This window comes from Microtus ochrogaster, chromosome 2 (assembly GCF_000317375.1).
Source record: "Microtus ochrogaster isolate Prairie Vole_2 chromosome 2, MicOch1.0, whole genome shotgun sequence".
NCBI lineage: Eukaryota > Metazoa > Chordata > Mammalia > Rodentia > Cricetidae > Microtus > Microtus ochrogaster.
Window position 1 is genome coordinate 68,095,466 of NC_022010.1, and position 24,356 is coordinate 68,119,821.

At 41.5% G+C, this 24,356-nt stretch overlaps 1 protein-coding gene across 2 annotated transcripts in view; it reads left to right on the forward strand.

Annotated features, from left to right (window-relative positions):
- Positions 1 to 24,356, forward strand: part of Brwd1 (bromodomain and WD repeat domain containing 1) — an 85,326-nt gene that overhangs the window by 46,877 nt on the left and 14,093 nt on the right. The window contains exons 20-34 of one of the 2 annotated variants that reach the window (XM_005345146.3): positions 1,505 to 1,598; positions 3,052 to 3,180; positions 7,072 to 7,163; positions 8,908 to 9,097; positions 10,780 to 10,905; positions 10,996 to 11,103; positions 11,607 to 11,731; positions 12,469 to 12,551; positions 15,938 to 16,049; positions 16,989 to 17,050; positions 17,958 to 18,113; positions 18,275 to 18,395; positions 20,919 to 21,044; positions 22,785 to 22,857; positions 23,271 to 23,312. In XM_005345146.3, the coding sequence (XP_005345203.1) occupies positions 1,505 to 1,598; positions 3,052 to 3,180; positions 7,072 to 7,163; positions 8,908 to 9,097; positions 10,780 to 10,905; positions 10,996 to 11,103; positions 11,607 to 11,731; positions 12,469 to 12,551; positions 15,938 to 16,049; positions 16,989 to 17,050; positions 17,958 to 18,113; positions 18,275 to 18,395; positions 20,919 to 21,044; positions 22,785 to 22,857; positions 23,271 to 23,312 (1,639 nt within the window). The remainder of the gene's footprint in view (positions 1 to 1,504; positions 1,599 to 3,051; positions 3,181 to 7,071; positions 7,164 to 8,907; positions 9,098 to 10,779; positions 10,906 to 10,995; positions 11,104 to 11,606; positions 11,732 to 12,468; positions 12,552 to 15,937; positions 16,050 to 16,988; positions 17,051 to 17,957; positions 18,114 to 18,274; positions 18,396 to 20,918; positions 21,045 to 22,784; positions 22,858 to 23,270; positions 23,313 to 24,356) is intronic. The other variant, XM_026786394.1, reaches the window with a different exon arrangement.

A 24,356-nucleotide genomic window follows, 5' to 3' on the forward strand; every position in this document is an offset into this window, starting at 1 on the left:
GCCTACCTAAGGGTTGGCCTATGAAATGGGCCTAGGCAGTTTCTTTATTAATAAGAAATCATTCCCACATCACATATAACCAAAGGTTTAGTCAGTTTTGAAGTTACCAGCGGTTTGCAAGGCTGGTGTAATGTAATTTATCATGTGATAAAAATCATAACATGTTTTTATTCTGTCAGCACCTATAAATGCTACATTCATCGATTAGGTAATAATGCAATCAGGGTCTTTTTGTTTAGTTTGTCATGGGTACTCCTTTGTTTTGGCTTTTTGAGATGCGGTTTCTCTGTATAGCTTTGGAGCCTGCCCTGGAACTCACTCTCTAGATCAGGCTGGCCTTGAACTCACAGAGATCCACCTGCCTCTGCCTCCTGAGTGCTGGGCTTAAAGGTGCATGCCACCATTGCCTGGCTGTCATGGGTACTCTTAAAAGAGAGGTTTCCTCTTAATAGTCTTGATCATGCAGTTGTAACAGATCTGTAAAAAGCTGGACATGTTCTTGATTCATTTTTTTTCTTCTTTCAGTTTTGTTTTAATTTAGATTTTTAAATAATACAAAAGTCCAGGCTGGAGTGGTGGCTCATTGGTAAGAGCACTATCTGCTCTTCTAGAGGGACCTGGGTTAGATTCCTAGCATCTCATACTGGCTCACAGCCCTCTGTAACTCTAGTTCCAGAGAATCAGATGTGGTACACACGCATAACTGTAGGCAAAACACTCATGCCCTCCACCATTTTATTTTATTTTTTAGTGTTCCTTCAAAGTCAGTTTTTGTTCCTTGTACATTGTTACATAGGCAGCATGGTTAAGACACCAGCCTTTCTACATTGAGACATTACAAACATCAAGCCAGATATTTCGGTAGTGTTCAAGTTAGAATCACGGTACCTTAAGTCTGTTCCACAGAGAAGACACATGCTGTTTTTAACTTCATTGTAACACGCTTCCCACTTTAACGTTACCCTCCTCCAGTCATGTCCCGTGCAGTGTCAGTGATGTGCACACACAAGTGAGCAGCAGTGCTGTGTTAGTGTGGGGTACAGAGCATGGAGTCGAATCATTTGCATAGGAACATGTTGCTTTCACTTTTATTTACATAAAGGAAGTGTAAGCCTTGAAAATGACGGGAGACACGTGGGAGCACTGAAATAGGATATCCTGTTGAAGTGGTCCTGATAGAATCGCTTCAAGTTAATGAGTGCTTTTGTATTTAGTGAGTAGGTTTCACTGAGATTTTGTTTTTAGTGATATTAAAAAGTTAAAAAAAAACATAAAATGTACAGTTCTAGGCAGTTTGAGGTATGTCTCAGGTAGGACCTCACCTCCATGGCCTGAGTGAGCCTTGACTTTGAGGGCCTCCATGTGATGGAAAGAGTCCAGCTGCATGTTTCTGAGTTTAATCATTTAATGTATCTTTTAAAGGTTTATGAGTGGTTTTTAAAACTGTAGAGATTGACTATTTATATCAGTCCCAGAGCCTGTAACCACATACTTAATTTTGTAGGCGGTTGGAAGATTTTCGCATTGAGAAAGGTGAAGAGGAGAGAAACCTGTATGTGATAGGGAGGAAAAAGAAGTCTTTCCAGCTCTCACCAAAGGTACTTTGACTCTCCTACCACAAAATTAACATTCAGTGTTCTTTGTGGCATATAAAGATGTCAGTTGCTTGCCGGGCGGTGGTGGCGCACGCCTTTAATCCCAGCACTCGGGAGGCAGAGGCAGGCGGATCTCTGTGAGTTCGAGACCAGCCTGGTCTACAAGAGTAGTTCCAGGACAGGCTCCAAAGCCAAAACCACAGAGAAACCCTGTCTCAAAAAAACCAAAAAAAAAAAAAAAAAAAAAAAGATGTCAGTTGCTCTTTAAAAATATGGTGTTAATAGCTTGAGGTCTGTGGTTGGGGACTTAAAGCCATTATAGAACTGTTGATTCTCAGTATACGGTTCTGTAGCACTAAAGCACCCTTTGACAGTGTCCAGTGACCGTCCGTCAGGATCCCTCACGTCCCTTCCCAGCTGCTGTCTGCTCTGTCACAGCTTGTGTAGCTGCCATGCGAGCTCTTGGAGCTCCAGCAGTCTCAGTCACATACTGTCTTGGTTCGTGCCCCTCTAAAGCTCAGTTGCTGGAATTTTTTCTTATTTTCAGTGGTGGTGGTGGTTGGATGGGTCATAGTGTCTCAGTTAACCAAGCTCTGTCTCAGATAAGCTATATAGCCAAGGATGACTTAAAATTTTTGACAGCTTTTTTTAAAGTTTATTTTATTGTGTGTCTTTGTCAGCTGCAGTTCTAGGAGGGTGGTAAGACACTTGGCATGGGTGTGGAGACTAGAAGATGTTGGGTCACCTGGACCAATGCCTGGCGTGGGTGCTGGGAGTCGAGCTCTAGTCTGTGGCGCTCAGCACATGCTCATAACCACGGAGCCCTCTTGAGCGCCTCCACCTCCTGCACCACGAGGCTTTATATTACCATGTAAACATTGAAAATAGTTGTTACTGGTTGACTGTTGTTTGTAACTATTAGGTATTGACATTTTGATAATGTTTAAGGTTGATGAATGATCCATATATAGATATGGATCTATATATGAATATGAATCCATATATATATATATATATATCCTCTTTTTTTATATTTATCCTTGCGTAGCCAAAGATACTATGAGTTGCTAATTCTCCTCCCTCTGTCTCTTGAGGGCTGGGATTACACAGGTGTGTGCCAGTACCCTCAGGTATATGGGATGCTGGGGATTGAACTTTACTGAGAGTTGTACTTGCTAAGTGAGTATTTACCAACTTACTCACACCCCAGCCTGTGAAACCCTGTTCATTGTCGATTTATGTCATTAGTGGTAATACGGTAACTTACAAGTTAGTATATGAAAGGTGAGTAACTGGCTTTTTTAAGCTCTCTGAGGAATTAGAAGTAATAAAAAACAACTCAGAGTAAACAGTATTTAGCAAAGTTATTTTTAATCTTTGTTTCTTTCATGCCATTTGTAGTTAACTCCATGCAATGCCCATTTTGTTGATAATGCTCATGTTTCTTTATTTTTAGTCAGATTCAGTGGTTTTAGTGTCTCAGTCTAGACAACGAACTTGTAGGCGTAAATATGCAAATTATGGTAGAAGTGCTGGCCGGTGTGAATTATCTTCTGGAAATGAATCTTCAGGCTCTGTCAGACATGTGAGTAGAAGCACTTTGTAAAGACCATCTTACACATGCGCTTGTGTTCTGGTGTTAGGTGTTGAGCTAGGCATGATAGGCATGGTAGACATGGTAGGTCTGGACATAGTAAGTGTACTGGGAGGTCAGCTCAGTGTGATCTGACAGGCAGGCCTTGCATAGGGAGTCCTGTCTACCACATGGTACCTGACAGCAAGCATGCCTTTTTTTTTCCTTATAATTTTTATTTTTATTATGTATACAGAGTTCTTCCTGCATGTACCCTGCAGGCCAGAAGAGGGCACCAGATCTTATTACAGACAGTTGTGAGCCACCATGTGGTTGTTGGTGGGAACTGAACTCAGGACCTCTGGAAGAAGAGCCAGTGCTTTTTACCTCTGAGCCTTCTCTCCAGCCCCAGCAAGCATATTTTGTTCCCTGAGTCTTTTTTTCTGGTGGCATGGTTTTAAGATAGGATATCTTTGGCCCTGGCTGTCCTGGAACTAGCTTTGTAGACCACACTGACCTTGACTTGCTGAAACCCATCTGCCTCTGTTTCTGGCTGCTGGAATTGAAGGCGTGAGCCATCATTGCCTGGCCTGAATTAATTCTTGACTTTGAATCTAATTCACATTTATATAAAAGTGACACATAGATGATGATTACATTTCACATGTTTTGGTTTTGACTTTTGGTTGGGTGTTAGAGAAAAGAACCATGTTTTGCTGTGTCTTAGAGGCTGCCTAGAGTTCCTGAACTCAGGCAACTCTCTACCAGGTGTCTGAGATGACAGACATAGCCTTTAATCTGGCTTTCTGTTTGTGTTTCTATCGTAGTTTGAGGTAGGCTCTCAATGTGTTTCCAGGCTAGCCTTACTATTCTTTGCCTTTTATCCTTTCTGCATGCTAACATGACAAGCACTTTCTGTCATGTCTGGCTGAGAGTCTTGTTTTCTCTGGTTTTTCAAGACAGGGTTTCTCTGTATAGCTCTGGCTGTCCCGAAACTCATTCTGTAGACTAGTCTGGCTTCAAACTCATAGAGATCCATCTGCCTCTGCCTCCATAGTACTAAGATTAAAGGCTACCACCACCTGATTTCCTGGCTGAGATTTTTATAATTTTATCAAAATCACATATCACATGCACACGGATGTAAGAATATATAAACATTCTTATCATTAAAGTACCATGTATTCATTTTCTCCAGCCTGCACTACGTTACCTGTTTCCTGTTCTGCATTTGGGTATTCTGGAATCAAACAGTGACTTTGGTGCTGATTTTTCTGCCTTTTAGCATGTAACATAATACTTGCATGTATAAAACATTGGAAATATAGTAATGTATGGCTGTACACCTTATTTTGTTTCTCCGTTTCTCAGCTGATGGATATTTGGTTTGTCTATGCTTTCCAGCTATTTGTATGTTCATCACTGGCATTCATCTGCAAATCTCTAGGACGACTAATGCCTAAACCCCTTGATGTTCCATCCTTGATTATGAGCTCAAACTCTGCATCTGTACAGCCTATGCTATCAACTTTTACTTATGCTCCCTCACGGCCTGTTCTGGTTTCATTTTCATCTGTCTAATCTCTAGAAAGTTAAAGGTGCTTTTCTTCACTTTCAAAGTATTTCTCAGTCTTTGGAGTCTGATTTGTAGCTTGTTTTTAAATTGACTTTTCTGCTATCTGTGCTATTCATATAGGCTAGGAATGTCCTTTACCAGATGAGAATCATTACTTGAGAATCATTCTTGGCATTCTGTGGTTTTGTTTTTCCAGTGGGTGTGTATCTTGGCCTTTGAAATAAGGTTGTCAGATTTGTTAAGTATTTTTATGCATTGAACCATTTTGCCAGCTCTGTGAAATTTTTTTGTTGGTTTGATTTTTAAAGCCAGCCTCTGCTGTATTCCAGGCTTGTCTCATGCTGGCATTTGACATCCTTGGCTCAGAATGCCATTTCAGGCCTGCCCCTTTGCTACTAACTCATCTGGCTTCAGTGATGTTGAGGATGTCATCCAGGGGTTCCTGCTCTAGGCCAGCATTCTTCAACTGAGTTAGATCCCCCGCCTGTGAAAACAGCAGTAACTAGAGCATAGCTGCCCAGACTGACTTCAGCTGTGTATTCCTTTCTGCTTCAGCCTCTTGAGTATCTGGAACTTTAGAGCCTGTGCCCCATCTGTTTATCACACATACTGTTTCTCTTCACATTGAAGTCTTTCTTAGGACATCAGTTGGAACCATAGGTTGTATTGTCTTCCATTTCAGCTGTCTTCTTGTACACATTGACACATTTTGTCTGTCTTCTTTTGGCTCAATAGCTCATTTATGTTTTGCGATAGTTTATTACTCCCCTTATTTGAAGGTAACACTTTGGTGAATGAATTTTGAGAATTATGGTGCAGACCATAAGCATCTTTGCAAGTTGTTGGGAATTTTATAGACCGCTGCCTCAGGAGCTTCTCTGAAATCCAGGGAAAGTGACTACACTTGTTTGCTTTCTCACTAGCCTCAAAGGCGCATCCCTGTTGGCTCACATCCTTTTCAGGATGTTCTGTCGTTGTCTTATATTCAGTAAGATTCTAGTCAAAACCCAGCAAGTTACTTTTGTAGATATTGGCAAACCGCCTTTTTTTCAAAAAAATTAATTATATGGAAAGAAGGAAAATCCAGGAAGCTAACATAAAATTGCAGAAGAGCGTAATTAAAGACTGGTCACAGCTGTCATTGTGACTTGTTATAGTGTAGTTTTCAAGACAGTGGTGCTGGGGGAAGAAGAGACAGTCCAGGAAACATGATCCCAAACAAATCAGTTGTCACCTGGTTGCCAGCACAGACAACTCAGTGTTTGGGTGAATACTGTGTAATAGCTGGACATATGCATTTCCACAAAATCACCCTGCAGTTATTCTTTCTCATGAGCTCACTCAGTCTGTCTGGTGGTAGGTGCTTGTATTGCTGATCCTCAGGCTCTGACTGGGGAGAAGAAACAGCTCTAATCAGTCACAAGCTCTGAATGTCAATATAAAAAAGGAGTTTAAAATTTGTAGATACTGAAGATATAACAGAGGTGTCTTCAGAGACAGGAATGTTATTTCACAAGCAGTCTGCACATTAGTAACTGCGGCTGAATTGAAATTTCAGAATTGCTTCAGAAAGGGTAAAACCACACAGTGGAAAAACTATTTGAGAAAAAACTTGTATTCAGTGTACATGAAGAGCTGTTAAAGCGGAGCAGTAGGGAAAACAGTCGGTTTTCAAGTGGGAAAACATCTAATAGTGGCTTTGTTAGTAGGGAGACATAATAGGAAAACTACTGGTCATCTCGTCTCGAGGGTTAAAATCAGACAGCACTCAGATTACCTCAGTCCAAATCACAGAGCCCAGATCATGGTCCATCATTTTGACTGTCACAAATCCTCTTTGGAAAATACCTTGATAAAAATAAGGATTTAGAAGCTAGGCCTGGGGATGGAGAGATGGCTCAGTGGTTAAGAGCACTTGACTGCTCTTCGAGAGGACCTGGATTCAATTCCTAGCACCCACACAGCAGCTCACAACTGTCTGAAATTCTGGTTTCAGGGGACCTGACATCCATGGCAAAACACTAGTGCACATAAAATAAAAAGAAATAGAAGCCCTGCCTGGCGATGCGTACCCGTGACTCCAGCAATGTCAGGAGTCTAAAACTATTCTCTGCTACTCAGTGAGTCGGAGGCCAGTTTGAACTACCAGACCTCCTCTCAAAAAGCCCTTCAGTGGTTTAGTAAAAATGGCATTCCTTTTGTTTTATCTAGTTACATTTCTACTAATTTGAGTTTTTTAGTCTCAATGCTAATCTTGTAGGGATGTCAACAGTTTTATGACACATAGCCTATGGGATCAAAATTTGTCTTTTCCCTTCCCAATCTAGGAGACTTCTTGTGATCAGAGTGAAGGCTCTGGTTCTTCAGAGGACGAGTGGAGAAGTGACAGAGGAAGTGAGAGCGACAGTGACAGCTCAAGGTACCGCCCTCCTTTGCGTCTCACAAGAATTGAGTTGTTGCTTTGGGTCCAAACTCTGTTGATTCTGGTTAACACTAGTCTAGCTCTGGAGTGCTCTACCATGTGCTTAGGTGTGCATACTGAAGATGTTAACTTAACCTCAGGCCACATTTAAAATGAGTGTTCGATCCAAGTGTGTGTGCAACCTAATGTTTTAGAATGTCTTTAATTAGGACTCAGGTTTCAGTATGATTTTAAGCCTCCATTTTTCTCATATTACTTTACACAAACTTTTTAGTATTGCCCAGATGCTTTCCCATACCCATAGTACACAGGTCATCTAGCGTTTCATGCCTTCTTGTATGGTGCGTTATTCCTTTAAAACGTTGTGTGAATTGTGCAGCATCCATAACATAAAATATTATCTATAGCCAAGCGGTGGTGGACCACACCTTTAATCCTAGTACTCAGGAGACAGAGACAGGCAGATCTCTGAATTTGAGGCCAACCTGGTCTACAAAACGAATTCTAGGACAGCAAGAATTGTTACACAGAGACAACCCTATTTCGGAAAAAACAAAACTAATTATGTTGTGAAGCACTTGAGGTGCAGCAGAGTCCTCATTTCTTGCTGTGTGGTGAAACTGCTGTGGGCTGAGAGCTTCTCTTACAGGCCTACTTTTCTGCTCTGACTTGTTTACACTCCCAGGATGCAGCTCTTGCTTACTCTTTGCTGCATTCGTAGCATGTCAGAGGGTCAGCCCTTTGGAAGAATCTATCACTTTCTTTTTGGGATTGAGTTGCTTCCCTTGGTGTCTCCATTGGTGGCTTGTAATGCAAGGTGGAATTTAGGAACCAGTATCTACCAGTGTCTTGGAGGCGCTGGGGCTCTTTGTTCTCTGTAATACATTTTAACATTGCTTTGCTTTCTGAGAGGGAAGTTATCACTTGGCTCTAGTCCTGACTTTTCATCAGCTCTCATTCAGAGGGTACTTGCCAAATAAAAAGGCTGGAGATGCTGCTCTGATGGTAGAGTAATTGCCAGGCACAAAAAAATTAGAAGCTCCCTTAAGAGTTAGCATAGGTTGCTGTAAAACAGAAACATTCTAATGCTAGGCAGTGGTGACGCAGTTTTAATCCCAGCCGCAGAGGCAGAGGCAGGCGGATCTCTCTGAGTTTGAGGTCAGCCTGAGTTCCAAGGCAGCCAGAGATAAAGAGAAACCTTGTCTCAAAAAAACAAAAATAAACAAAAAAAAACATTCCAAGTGCTTACCTTCTTCTCACTGTTGGTAAATCAATCTTTCTTTTCTGTCTTTTTCTTCGTTTCCCCTTTCCTTTCCCTCCCTCCCTCCCTCCCTCCCTCCCTCCCTCCCTTACTTCCTTCCTTCATTTTATGTGTAAGTTTCTTCCCTGAATGTGTGCCTGGGCACCATGTGTGTGTCTATTACCTAAGGAGGCCAGAAGATGGCATTAAATCTCCAGGAACCGAAGTCACCATGTAGGTGCTGGGAATTGAACCCTGGTCCTGGAAGAGTATCCGGTGGAACCATCTCTTTAGCCCTGGTGAAAATTTTTTTCTCCATCTTGGTTGTGATCTGTGGTCTGTTGGTCTTTGCTGGTAGTGTGAGCAGGATGTTTAAGTTTCACCTAGGCCCTTCATTTTCCTCTCTCCATGCTCACCCTTCATTCCCTCTGGGTCTACTCTGAACTTGCTGTTATGCTTCCATTCTGGTCCTGTGTAATTTAAAACGTTGTGTTCTTGCAGTGACTCTTCGTCTCGGTACTCTGATTGGACAGCTGACACAGGAATCAACTTGCAACCTCCATTAAGGATGTCGTGTCGCCGCCGGGTAACCCGGTTCTGTAGTAGTTCAGAGGATGAGATGTCTACGGAGAACATATCTCCTCCAAAGAGAAGGCGGAAAAGAAGGAAAGAAAGCAAGCCTAAAAGGGAGGTAGGAAAAACAAGCCTAAAGATACTGCGTGCCTCTGTTCATATGCTGTGTTTTCTTTCTGGTTTTGCTTGTTTGCACTACTTGTCTTTTTCTATAGTTCTCTTTTCTCTTGGTGCTGGGATTGAACTCAGGCCCTAAAACCCCACACCGAGGTGAACTCTGCACTGCGTTAGTGAAGCATGAAGGATGTGCAGAGTCACTCTCTCCACAGAGCCTGCCTTCTTCAACAAAGCTCCACTGCTTCCCGGCTCCGGCCTGGCTCTTGTCTTTAGTTCACCTTTCCTTGAGCTTTATTCTTGTGAACAAATGTTTTAAGGTTATCCTTTTTATAGCTATCTGGGGATCTGTTGCAAAGGAGTAAAGAGAAACATTCTGGAAGAAGTAAGGTTCTGCTGTCCTGAGTAGTGTTGATATAGTTTAGAGTGGAGCCTGACTTTGCTACCAGGAATAAAGTTGATGTGTTTTGAACATACCTTTCTCCTGCCTCTTGTTGCATTTGTTTGTTTTGGTTTTAGTTTTTTGTTGTGTTTTGTCCCCTCCCCCACAGTGGTTTCTGTGTGTAGTAGTCCTGACTGTCCTGGAACCATCACTCTGTAGCCCAGGCTCCTCTCAAACTCAAGAGATCTGACGTCCTTTGTCTCTCAAGTGCTGGGGTTAAAGGTGTGCACTGTGTGCCATCACTGCCCAGCTCTTCTTGACACATTCTATTTTATATACATGTCTTCATCTTATGGCTGTAGTAATGCTTTATTTCTTTAGTTCATGCCATTGTCATCATTTAAAGATGTCAAGTTTTGTTTTTGTTTCTTCTTCCTGTGTAACAGATTCCCTTAGGTGTAAGATTTCACTTAAGTGTAAGAATGAGTATTTCTTACTTTGGGTCCGGAATGTGTTCCTGAGTTACAGGAACCTAGTCCCCTCAGCGAGCAGCTGACAACATGCTGTCTGACATTCCCCTGAGCCACTATCCAATAGTAAAACCAAAGTTACACTTAATGCTTCTGTGCCCCAAGCTGCATACTGTTGTTTTAGGCCTCTTTGTTGGCAGAGTGAGTTACTGAGTTTCAGCCGAGCTCAAGAAGAGAAGTATGGAGAACTTGTTTTGAAGAATCACCAGGCTTGAAAACCTTACAAGAGAAGAAGTTCAGTTGGTCCCTTGTTTACCTACCATGCTTGAACCCCTAGTTCTATCTCTAGCACACATAGGGTAGGCATAGTGTTGACATTCCTGTAACCCCAGCACGCAGGAGGTTATGGTGGGAAGATGAGAAGTTTAGGGTCATCCTTAGCTTAGCTATGTACTGAGTCCAAGTCCATTTTAGGATACATAAAATCTCTCAAAATTCTAAAATACAAAAGGAGATTCTTAGTTATTACTAGGCTGTGTTCAAATTCAGAGTGGAGTCTCAGTAGAATAGCTGTGCCTAGAAGATGTTTAGTGTGACATAAGGGCATGGGGATGAGGGAGCCCTAGGCTGGGTTTAGGTAGCTCCACAGTGATTTTTAGAAGCTACAGGTAAGTGGAGGACTAGAGCCAGGCACTTTTCATAATTTTTTAGAAGGCAGTACATGCTTGTGTATTGAGCCAGACAAAATGACTTTGAATAGTGAAGTATTTGTTTTTCAATTAAATAGCGTATCTTGCCCCTTTCATACCAGGCTTTATTGTCTCCTCTTGGCAGAGTTTGCAAAGGACGACTCCAGCAGAGCTAGCAGATGCGGAGCATTTGTACGAGTTTCACCCTCCTGTTTGGATAACTGACACGGCACTTCGCAAGTCTCCCTTTGTTCCTCAGATGGGTGACGAGGTGAGAGCCGAGGCCGCCCAGAGAGTGTGCGGGAAAGCCAAGCTCTTGCTGCTCCGTGGCTTCCTAGTAAACAAACGCTTCCCTTTGCAGGTGATATACTTCCGTCAGGGTCATGAAGCTTACATTGAAGCTGTCAGAAGAAATCATATCTATGAGCTGAACCCTAATAAGGAGCCATGGAGGAAGATGGATCTCAGGGTAGGCCATTGTTAGAGCCTAGTGCATAGTTTCTGTAGAATGTTCGTGCAGGGGGCAGATGGGTGAGAGGGCTCCATGTCCCTCATGGTAGAATGAGAAAACCCACTTCTACATGCATTGCTTTGACCTTTACATGGGCAGCTTGGCACATGCATGTGCACAAGTAATAAATACATACAGTAAGTGCAAAAAAAAAGTGAAATTCATAGTATAAGTCAAGAAAATGTCAGATTATTGACTGGTTATCTTGTACTGATCCCCGAGCCACTCCAGAATTCCTTAGACTTCTGGCGAGTACACTGACTGCCCTCGTGGGTGTTTCTGTGTGAGGTGTCTGTCATCTGGAGAGGGGAAGGATAATTGCAGTCACTGGCAAATTACACTGTGTCTGTAATCCCAGGTTAGGAGCTGGCTAGTCTAGCAGTAGTACATAGAGAAGTACAGGAGTGATAAATTGATGTTTAAGAAGGAAAATAAAATTTCTAAATAAATGTTTATTACAGGATCAAGAGTTGGTCAAAATAGTTGGAATAAGATATGAGGTTGGACCACCAACGCTCTGTTGCCTCAAACTAGCATTTATAGATCCGGCAACTGGTAGACTTACAGATAAATCTTTCTCCATTAGGTATGTATTATATTTCTGTGGAATTACTTAAATGTAGATTTTACATTTTGCTGATTAGTAGGCCATTCCCCTTTAGCTGCATCATGCATGTAGACCCGTGGACAGGTCTGCCAGGGAGCAGTTAAGCAAGGGGTTTGCTGTGTGAGGGACTTCCACGATGCTCACCCAGGCAGATTAGAGCCTAAGCGGGGATTGGTTACACGGAGTAGTAGATGTACTGATTTAAGTTGAGGACACACTGCACTGTGCTGTTTGGAGACTGAAAAAGAAGACAGGGTCCTCATTAAACCTGCAACTCACCGTTTGGGTAGGAACCTGCCTATCTCTGCCTTCCTAGTGTTTGGATGATAGGCACGTGGCACAACTGGCTTGTGCATGGATACACGCCATCAGAACTCAGATCCTTACATTGCCCTGAAAGCACGTTTGCTAACTGAGCCGTCTCTAGTCCTTTGTTATCTTCTCTACATAAGTTAGACGGGCCTGGGAGGATGGCCCAGCTAGAAAGTCTGAGGTCCCCAGTGCTGGGCAGAAAGAGACAGGTGCTTGGTACTCACTGGTCAGTGAATCCAAGCTGCAGACCAGTGACAGCCTGTCAGGAGGACTGGTGGTGGCATTTGGGGATGATGACACTCCACCCTTATGTGCACATGTCCTAAGGAGCTTGAAATGACAGAGTGCTTGTGCCTTTTGAACACTGTTGCTTTCTACTGTGGTAATTTTCAATTTTCTTTTAGATATCATGATATGCCAGATGTTATCGATTTTCTTGTGTTGCGTCAATTTTATGATGAAGCAAGACAGAGAAACTGGCAGCCTTGTAAGTCTGTCCTTACTGAATTCTGTATAGTACTAAACCATTGAGCTGCTCTTTAGATAGAGCACTTTTAACTACGGTTTACACAATCTCTAGAAGCATAAGTGGTCTTTAAATATATTGGCTTAGTACTTGTGCTGATCGGTACCTATTTTGTGTAGACTTTTTAGCCTTGCAGTATTGCTTCTGCTTATGGTGTTTGGGAATCATTGTTCTGTTATGTATTAATAATATTGATATTTTAGAGACAGGGTCTGTCTTTGGAGCTCTGGTTGTCCTGGAGCTCAAAGAGCTCTACCTGCCTTTGTTTCTGCCTCTTGAGGGCTGTGATTAAGGTGTGCAGCACCACACTGGGTCGTGTGTAATTGTCCTTGACGTAATGCTTGTGTAAGTTGTTCTTTTATAGGAGTTAAAACAGTGGTTCTCAGCCTGTGGGCATAGCCTCTTTGGGGTCGATTGACTCTTTCACAGATACCGAATATCAGATACCACATCACTATTCTTAATAGTAATAAAGTTACAGTTAAAAAGTAATGAGAATAATTTTATGGTTGGGGATAACCACAATGTAAGTAACTGTATTAAAGGGTGACAATATTAGGAAGGTTGAGAAGCACTGATTTAAAACAATCTAATGCTTAAAAAATAATTACAGGAGCCAATACTCCTATAATTACTATTGGGATCCCCTCCTGACTATTGGGATTACAGATATGAGTGCCATTCCTGTGTTCAATAAATATTTTTCTTTAATTTTTAATTTAAAAATTAAGTTTTGGCCGGGCGATGGTGGCGCATGCCTTTAATCCCAGCACTCAGGAGGCAGAGGCAGGTGGATCTCTGTGAGTTCGAGACCAGCCTGGTCTACAGAGCTAGTTCCAGGACAGGCTCCAAAGCCACAGAGAAACCCTGTCTCAAAAAAAAAAAAAAAAAAAATTACAAGGCTGGATGTTGGTGGTGTGTGCCTATAATTTCAACACTCAGAGAGGCAGGTGGTTCTCTGTGAATTCAAAGCCAGCCTGGTCTACAGAGTGAGTTCCAGGACAACCAGGACTATACATAGTGAGACCCTATCTCAAAGAAAAAGAAAGAATAAAAGGAAAAAGAAAAATCCAAAATATTTTGGTTTTTTGAGACAGGGTTTCTCTGTGGCTTTGGAGCCTGTCCTGGAACTAGCTCTGTAGACCAGGCTGGTCTCGAACTCAAAGAGATCCACCTGCCTCTGCCTCCCGAGTCCTGGGATTGGTTGTAGCACACACCTTTAATCCCAGCACTTGGGAGGAAGAGACAGGCAGATCTCTGAGTTTGAGGCCAACCTGGTCTACAGAGCAAACAAGTTCTTTGATGTCAGGCCTACATAGCAGCCTTGTATCCAAAAAGAAAGAGAAGAAAATAATGTTGTGGTATGCCGCAGTACTTTGGTCAAGAGACACATCCTTAGGGGACGGATCCTTTAGGAAGTAGACTGGGAAGGTCGCTCAGCTCTAAGGACACTCGTTCCTCTGGAGAGGAGCAGAGTGCAATGCCAGGCACCCGCGTCAGACAGCTCATAACTGCCAGTAAGTCCGTCTCCAGGGGGTTTGATACCTGTCTTCCCACTGGGCACCTATATGCATGTTCTTTGAGTGTGGGTGCTGCCCACTTCCCACCCCAACCCCGTTTTTAAAGAAATCGTAAAAATGAAAAGAAACACAAGCATTTGGATCAGCAAGATGGCTGAGTGGTGAAGGTTCTCCCTCTGTATTCCAGCCTTCCAGCTAGAGTCCGGTCCTGGAGTCAGCATGGTCTGTGGAGAGAGTGACTCCTGGACATTGTCCTCCACCCCAACACACACACACACACACACACACACACACACACACACACACACACACACACACGCAGGAATGGAAAACTCCTTAAGCTACTTTATGGTCTGTTTTCCTTTGTAATCTAGTGGTTTTGTTCTGCAGTTCATGTGCATACAGGAAGTTGATTGATCTCATTTTTATACTGTGCCATTATCCTATTATTATTTGTTACTTTTTTGAAACACTCTCTCACCGTGGCCTTGGCTAGCCTGGAATATACTGTAGACCAAACTGGCCTTGAACTCACAGAGGGGTAAGATAGATGGATGGATGACTTTGATGTTTGAAAAATGCGGGGTTAGTTTATAGTATGAAGTGAAGTCAGGCTTCAGTGTTACTGTAGGAGCTTTAAAATACTTATAGTCTAGAACCACTATTGCAAGGGACAATTTTGATATTTAGTTACTGGGGTTGGAGGGGGAGTGCGGGGGCTCATGCTAGGCCAGAGACCCATTCTACCCGAGTACATATTGAAGAATCTACAGGGTTCTGTAGGAACTGTCTCAAAATCCCTTTACAAAGATCTACTTTCTTCCTGTTGAATTATTGTTAGACAGTAGAACTGATTAGTGGTTATGTAGTTCTTTTAAACAATAATACATTTTTAATGCTTGAGTATTTTCAGACCTGGTTTTTAACCTTTTCTTTTAAACTTTATTTCATGCATTTTAAGTGTGTATGTGTCAGTGAGAGCATGCCATGTGGCTCATGTGCAGGTCAGGACTTCGGGAAGGCTGTGATCTTCTGTCATAAGAGTCCCTAAAGATTGAACTCAGGCAGGCATAGTGGCCTGCGTCTTTATTCCTTAACTATTTCACTGGCTGCAGACCCCATTGCTCATGAGATTGGTAAGAATTTTCAGCGTATGTTCATGTTGTATGTAGAGGGAGACTGCACTTTCATTTCCTGCCCACCCAGACCTGAATAATCACACAGAAACTGTATTAATTACAACATTGTTTGGCCAATAGCTTAGGCGTATTTCTAGTTAGCACTTTATCTTATATTTTACTATAAGGCTCATAGTTTGTTACCTCATATCTTGCTTCTTGGGTGGCTATATGGCATCTCCTTGACTCCGCCTACTTTTTATCTCTGGATTTTCTGCCTGGCTTTACTCTGCTAAACCATTGGCCAAAACAGCTTTATTCATCAACCAGTGAAAGCAACATATTTACATAAGGACACCCCACACCAGTTGTATTTTATAGTGACAACTGCAATCGTAAGACGACTAATAGCTATTAAAATTTTCCTGCAGATTTTTTAGAATATTTCATAAATTTCTCAAGCGTATTTTAGTTGCACCCAGAGAGAGAATCTATCTATCTCTCTCTCTCTCTCTCTCTCTCTCTCTCTCTCTCATCATGTTGGTCGAGCACAGGCATGTTGGTCGAGCACAGGGACTTAAGGACTTTGAATTTCTTAAACTTTCCACTTGATCTCTGTTCTTCATGTATTATGTATGATATTTCATAGGTAGAAGGTGTCCATAATGGTAGCAGACGCACACCTCAGACTTGATCACTTCTCTTATAGGTGACAGATTTCGATCTATTATTGATGATGCTTGGTGGTTTGGAACTGTGCTGAGTCAAGAGCCGTATCAACCGCAGTATCCTGACAGTCATTTCCAGTGTTACGTTGTAAGGTTTGTATTTGTATACAGAGAGAAACTGTTTGCTGATTCAGATCACCGTGTGACTGACATGATTTAGGGTCTGTGTATTTTGCGCCATTGTGTCAGTGACCTCCAGTATGTCTCTGAGACCTACAACACACCTGTTGCTGCTGTCTAATATTCCCTAGACACAGGTCAGCATTGATACTGTATTAATATTCACAAAAACCTTCACCTCACCCACTAGCTGGCTATAGGATAAAAAAGTCTGGCGTTCAAGCTTTAACACTGACTGTGCTTCCCTTAATCTGAGGGCAGGTTGCTTAGGAGTTCTGATGTTTTAGTAAACCTTAAATTAGTTATTTTTCCGTGTGGATATTTTGCCTGCATGTACCATATACTTGACTGGTACCCTTCAGAGGCCAGAAAAGGGCTTCAGATCCTTCAGAATTGGATTTGCAGATAGTGGAGCTGGGAATCGAACATTTGTACTCTGTTAGAGCAGCCAGTGCCCCTAACCCCTGAGCTATCTCTTTAGCCCCTTCATAAACACTTTTTTTTCTTTTTTTGAGATAGGCTCTATCTGTGTCATCCTTCCTATTCTAGAACTTGCTATGTAGACCAGGCTGGCCCTCGAATTCAAGATCTGCCTGCCTTTGCCTTCCAATAACATGTACCACTATACCTGGCTATACTTTGTTTGTTTTGAAACAGCTCTGGCTGTATTGGAGTCCCTTTTGTAGACCAGGCTGGACTCGAACTAAGAGATCCACCTGCATCTGCCTCCCTAATGCAGATTTAAAAAGGTGTGTGCTGCTACCACCTGGCCTTTCTCAATTTTTTAATACTAATGTTGGAAACGTAATTCCTGCAGTTAGACTAATTTTCGGTATTTCTTTTGTGATGTCTTGCTATTCTGTACGGTTTGTTTTTGGGAAAGGTAACTAATGCTTCCTGTTTGTTAAACAGGTGGGACAATACTGAAATTGAAAAGCTTAGCCCATGGGACATGGAGCCAATTCCTGACAATGGTACATACTGGTCATAAGTTCTGAAATTATTTTTCTTTCAATGTTTCTCACTTATGCACATAATGGGACACGCTTTTGTCTACTCATAAATGTCCTGAAGTTACCACAGTCTCAGAGCTTTGCTAGTATCAAACTGTTTGATACCAGTTTGTTTGCTTTTGGTCTTGGAGATTGTATTTATTATAGGTGTCTTAGCAGTTCATCTGTCACATTGACCCACTTTATCGCCAGCACACGTGGCCCCTCTTTTCCCACCCACCCTGTTTTTGTTTTTTTTTTTTTAGTTGGGGGGGGTGTTTCCCCACAGGGGGTCTCTGTGTAGCCCTGGCTGTCCTGGAACTGGCTCTGTAGACCAGGCTGACCTTGAACTCAGAGATCCATTTCCTGAGTTCTCGGATTAAAGGTGAACACTACCACCACCTGGCTCAGTTTTTATTTATTTATTTTTAAGATTTACTTATTTATTACATATACAGTGTTCTGCCTCCATGTATTCCAGAAAAGGGCACTAGATCTCACTATTTATGGTTGCCAGCCACCATGTGATTGCTGGGAATTGAACTCAGGACCTTTGGAAGAGCAGCCAGTGCTGGTAAATGCTGAGCCATCTCTCCAGCCCCAGTGGTACCTGGAACTTTACATTTGGAAGGAATACACTGAGGCCCTGAAGATGGTCTCTATTTAGTCTTTATCCGGGTCATAGTGCTTACACCTCAATTCAAGCAGTTTTGTAATCTCTGTAAACAACTTAGAATGTTGAAGGGTTGAGTTCTTCTTTTGTCCATAGAAGTACTTTAGTTAATGATCTTTTCCAGTTGAGCTTGTGTATATAGTACGGATTGCATGTTAGAGGTTGATCCCCCCTGTACCTCTTCTTTAATTTTCTTTAAAATGGAATTCATCATAGTTGATCCACCAGAAGAATTGGGAGCAAGTATCTCTGTCACTTCAGATGAGCTAGAGAAATTGCTTTATAAACCACAAGATGGCGAATGGGGCCGGAAGTCAAGAGATGAGGAGTGTGAGCGCATCATCAGCGGTATAGACCAGCTCCTGAACCTCGGTGAGTCACTGGCTGAGCCTCACGTTTGTCCCTGGCTCTCTTCACACAATGTCATATGAAATGGAGTTCTCTCTTAGGAATTTTTTTTTTTTTTTAAAGCTAATTATCATCTATAGGTAATGAACTTATTGTTTAAAAGCCTAGAATTTTGTCTTTTACAGATATAGCAGCAGCCTTTGCAGGCCCGGTGGATCTATGTACATATCCAAAGTACTGCACAGTGGTGGCCTATCCAACTGATCTTTACACAATTCGAATGAGACTTGTTAATCGATTTTATAGGTTAGTAGAGCACCCCTTTCAAAATATCATAAAGAGCTCTTAGGACATAGTAACCAGCATGAATGAGAGGTACAGCTTGCAGATGGTTACTATGTGAGTTTTCAGTGCTGGCGAACATAATTTCCTGTTGTTGCTTGTTATGTCTTTGGGTGAATGACAGATGTTGGGTAGTCAGGCATCAGATGATATACCAAGCTTCATTCATGTGCGTGTGTTAGAAATCTGATCCTGGTTTTTTTCAGCCTGTCAAATTCTAAATGCATGAGCTACTAGAACTTAATTTTTTTAAGCTTCATTTTTATCTGTCTGTGTGTATATGCATGTATGTATGTCCTTGTGCATACAGATTTCCTTGGAGTCTAGAAGAGTTCCATCTCCTGGAGCTGTATTTAAAGGTAGTTGTTTCCAGATATTGAGTGCAAGAGCAGCCAGTGCTATTAACTGTTAAACCACTCTGTAGTTCAGTCACAGCTTCATTCATAACCATGAACTAAAGATGGTAAAGGCTTATGAAACAATATAATTCACATTTTTATGATAATGTAGATAGAAATTTAGATACATATTGCTTTGTGATACAAAGCCTACTTTGAAATAAAAGGAAAGGACTGGAGAGATGGTTCAGCGTTTAAGAGCACTGGTTGTGCTTTCAGAGGTCCTGAGTTCACTTCCCAGCAGCCACATGGTGGCTCACAACCACCTGTAATGAAATCTGATGCCCTTTCCTGGTCTGCAGGTGTACATGCAGACAGAGCACGGAAATGTAAATGGAGCCTGTGCTCTCGTTTCTGGCCACCCAGACCTGAATAATCACATAAAAACTATATTACTTGCAACACTGTTTGGTCATTGGCTCAGGCGTATTCCTAGCTAGCTCTTACATCTAAAATTAACCCATATCTATATTTTCATATCTATATTTTTTATTTTACCACAGGCTCGTGGTCACCCTTACATCTTGCTTTTTGGGCGGCTGTAAGGTGTCTCCTGACTCCGCCTCACTTCTCTCTGCATTTAGTTTAGTTTTCCCACCTGGCTCTATTCTGCCCTGCTGTGGGCCAAAGCAGCTTCTTTATTAACCAGTGGTAATAAAACATGGGAATCCCACATCACTAGAATAAAAGGAAAGTAATACAAGATCTGTAAGAGTGCTTATCTTGAGGTAGCCCCAATTGGACTGCATTGAATTTTGCCCCCTTTTCACGGAGTTAAATATTAACACTGCTACATTTAAAATTAGTACATTTCATGAGTTAGTAATCTACTTGTTTGTCTGAGCAAAGCTTATTTCTCAGAGATAGCAACTTTTTGTTGTCGATTTTTAAAATCATTGTTAATTTTAAAATCACTTCTTTGTAATTTTTTTTAAAGATTTGTTTATTTATTATGTATACAGTATTCTCAGTACTCTGCCTGCAGGCAGAAGAGGGCACCAGATCTCATTACAGATGGTTATGAGCCACCATGTGGTTGCTGGGAATTGAACTCAGGACCTTTGGAAGAGCAGGCGGTGCTCTTAACCACTGAGCCATCTCTCCAGCCCATTGTTTTTACAGTAATTGATACTATTTAAATTTTTATGATCCTTTGATGGAAATACTGTTGAACATAATTATTATTCCACATTTATAGTGGAATTATAACTAGTCATATGTGTTTAAGCTAGAAACCAATTTGTAATGAAACTGACTCAGAGTTGGTGTTGAACACATTTTCCTCAGTCTGCATGTGTGTGGGGAGGGACTGTGGTGGGTGCTGTTGGCATGTGGAGAATGTCCAGGATATTCCTCTGGCACTCTTTGCTGTGCTCCCTTGATGCTGAGTCTCTGAGAGACCTGGATAAGCTGACTGCCCAGTGAGCTCAAAGTGTTACAAAATTGCCCAGAATGCAGTACAACAAAGGTTTATTTATTTTGGATAAACTCACAGTAAGGGTAGCGATCTGCAGTCCTCTGCGAGCACTGGGAAGAAGAAGGGACTGTGCACATTTTTGCATCTACACTTACGGTACATGAGACCACGCCCAAAGTGGGCTGGTATCTTAAAGATTATTGGCTGAAGGAGTTCCCACAGCACTCTTGGGAGCTGTATTTACCTCCTCCAATGCAGGAGTTAAAGGCACCCTACCGGTGCTCACTTCCTTTTCACGTGGTTGCTGCAGAACCTACTCCACAAGCAAGCTATTGTACCTATGGAGCCACTTCCCAGCCCTGTTTGTTAAGTTTTGACAGCTTCAAAAGGTACTAATAGGCATGGTGGAAAAGAAAGGATGGGGGTGTGTGTGTGTGTGTGTGTGTGTGTGTGTGTGTGTGTGTGTGTGTGTGTGATAAAGTGATTGAGGTGGTTTATTTAAATTAGATCTTGTAATTTTTGTCTATTGTAACTATAATGACTGAGTTGAAAGCGTGAGGTTATTTAGTGTGGCTTTTCACTAGTGCTGTCTGAAGATATGTCTATTTACTACACTAACTTTGCTAGGTTTTGGTTATTTTCCTTTTAAGTAATGCTACTTTTCTTTTTGAGGCGGTTATCTGCATTGATTTGGGAAGTCCGATATATAGAGCATAATGCAAGGACATTTAATGAACCGGAAAGTGTAATTGCAAGGTCAGCTAAAAAAATAACCGACCAGCTTCTGAAATTTATTAAGTAAGTGATCTCATGTGTGGTGGGAAAGTGATTTTTTCGATATACTGTGTTTTTATAATGTCCCATGTTTATTGTCTGAATTCTTCCCATCTGAGGTTTTACTTGAGGGAACATTTCCTTGCATACTTTCAATAAAGGAATGTGAACAATTCAGTTTTAGTTTTTAATACTTCATTAAGTATATGGGTATTTTGCCAGATTATATGTATGTACACTTGTGTGCCTGGTGCCCTAGGAAGCCAGAAAAGGGTGTGGGATCTCCATGCAACTAGAGTTCCAGAGGGCAGTTACCTCCATGTTGGTGCTGGGAATGTAACCCAGGTCCTGGGGAAGCACAAGCCAGTGTTTATTACCACTGAGCCATCTCGCCAGCCCCAACCTTTATATATTTAAAAATCTAAAGTAATTAAAATAATTTCATCAATGTTTTATCGGCGTGTGTGTGTGTGTGTGTGTGTGTGTGTGTGTGTGTGTGTGTGTACACGTGTATGCCTGGTGTCTGATGCAGAAAGACGACATCGAATCCCTTGAATTGTGAGCCCATTATGTGGCTGCTGGAAATTGAACCCAGTTCTTCTGCAAGAGTAGTCTGTGCTTTAAACTGAGGTTCATCTCTTCAGCAAATGTGAAGTGTTTTATACTACTGTGTGGCTAATATCCAGTTACTTGTGAACATAGCTGTGGTATAAAGTGTTAGGTAATTAACCCTGTCCAGTTGTGTCAGTTTCCAATGTTTTAGTAGTTTGTATGCCAAATGCCCTTGTGTTTCAGAGTCAAATCTAGACTCGTTGGTGTATTTCAGTGTTGGTTTGTTTTGTTGTTTTAATCGTCTTCTAAGTTTTCTTGACTCTTTATTTTTCTGAAATGTTGGTCACTTAATTTTGTAGACTGTAGGTTTTCCAGGCATCTTTTAATGACTAGGTTAAAGTTGAATTCATTTTGATTGTACTCTGTGAAAGTAGACTTGTATAAATAGTCTGTACATTTACATATTTTGCAAATTTATTTGAAATTCTGTGAATACTGAAGTGGGAATTGAGACCTGAGTTCTTTTAGAGATGTCATATTTTTGTGTGTGGACAGATAACCCAACTTCAGTCTTCTCATGAGAGAATAAATTTCCTTCCCATGTGTCTTGTCTTTACAAATTCTTTGAAAGACTCCTTAAGTCTAAGGCTATACCATCCCTGAACATGTCCGGTCTTGTGTGAAAACACAAGGAAGCTGCATGAGCAGACAGCAATGCCACAGTTAGCAGTCTAAAGTGTGGATGCTGGCCTCCTTCAGCATTGTTTTCTCTGCCTCCAGAAGCAGCGTGCCCGTGTTGTCATTTCTTTTGGGCTTCCTTTCAGCATTCTTTCCTTTGTTTATTCACTGACGTTTAGATGGTTGGTTTAGTTTGTTTCCTTTCTCTTCTGTCTTAAATCTCCTTTTCTCATGGTATTTGCTATATCAGTTTTACTGTGCTAATACCTAGGAGAAATCATGCTGTGTTCATCCTGAAAAGGCCACTTAGAGTATCATTATTTCTGTGTTACCAACTTGATTTTGAACGCTTAAATTATCATTATTCTAAATTAGAATATTGAAGTCCATCTTTTCCATAGAGGACTGGTTACAGTCGTGTCATGTTTAAAGTTGAGTGTGTCTAGCCTGGGGAGCTGTCTGCATTTTCACATGCAGTGAGTGCTTGTGAGGAGGACTATCCATGTGACTAACTGTGAAAATTTTGACTTTTAGAAATCAAGATTGTACAAATATATCAGAACTGTCTAACACATCGGAAAATGATGACCAGAATGCCGATGAATTGGTATGACGTTTTCACTTTATTTTTTTTTAAATATTTATTTATTATGTATACAATATTCTATCTGTGTGTATGCCTACAAGCCAGAAGAGGGCACCAGATCTCATTATAGATGGTTGTGAGCCACCATGTGGTTGCTGGGAATTGAACTCAGGACGTTTGGAAGAGCAGGCAATACTCTTAACCGCTGAGCCATCTCTCCAGCCCCACGTTTTCACTTTATAATGCAATGATTTCAAAGTGAGACTAGAAAATGTAGGTCATCTAGTACCAGCTTTTGTGGTATGTTCCAGTTAGCTATGGCAGTAGGGTGCTTGATGAGAATGTTCATGGTTAAGTGATGTCTCTGGTACACTTTTGCTCAGATGATGATTTCTGGTGAGAACTCCATAGTAAGGTGCTCTGGTTTATCCTAGGACGATAGTGATCTCCCTAAAACATCTTCTGGAAGGAGAAGGGTAAGTCCTCTGCATGGCAAACTGGTTTGTGTGTTCTGTGTTTAAAACCAAATATCATCTGGATTACAGCTTCTGTCTTAAAGTTATATGGTGATACTCCATATTTTATGAGATGACTTAGTTTGGTTTATAAAGAAAGGGGAAAATCATTAAATCCAGGAATGTCTAGTTGGGCGTTGCTGCTGGAACTAAATTCTCAGATGGAGTAAGATGTGGACTCCCACAAGAAAGGAGGTAGGGCATCTGTGTCTGTGGGCTTTGCAGGACACTGGCCTGACTTGTGTGTCTGTTCATTTTCTTGGGAATCGCTGTAAGGTAGAACAGCAGTTGTAGCTGTAGTGGGTGAGTACAGCTTGGAGGATAAGGTATCTCTGATGGTTGCATTTTAATGTGGATTGAATGCTTGACTAAGAAAGAGTATTCTTCATGTGATTGTGAAGTCCAGGTACAGATAGTGTTGTTTTCTTGGAATAGAGAGGAAAAAAATGATAAGCTCTTTTAAGGGGAAAAGTAGATTAGCTAGGATTTGGAAAGGAGATCTGTTAAAAAAAAAAAAATCAAGTATCTGGGTGTGGTGGCACACACCTTTTAATCTCAGTACTCAGGTGGCAGAGGCAGGTAGATCTGAGTTTGAGGACAACTTGGTTTACATAGTGTGTTCCAGGACAGCCAGGACTACAGTTAGTAAGGTCCTATTTTTTTTTTTTTAAATCAACTAGCTAAAGAAATTGAATACTCATTTTTTTTGTGTAATGATTGTCCTAATTAACATTGAAGAGCTAGACATGCAGTTGTCTTGTTTATTTTCATGTTGCTTCATTTCCAACTGGAGTGCCAAGTGTTTTCCTATGTCCATTTCTTTGCTGTATCTGCTGTTGCAAATGACATACTTTATTCCACAAGCCAGATGTTGCTATGTGCATGGAGAAGTTTGATGTGATTCTTATTAAAATTATGGTCTTTCTTTCTCTCTGTCTCTTTCACACACACACACACACACACACACACACACACACACACACACACACACACACACACACACAC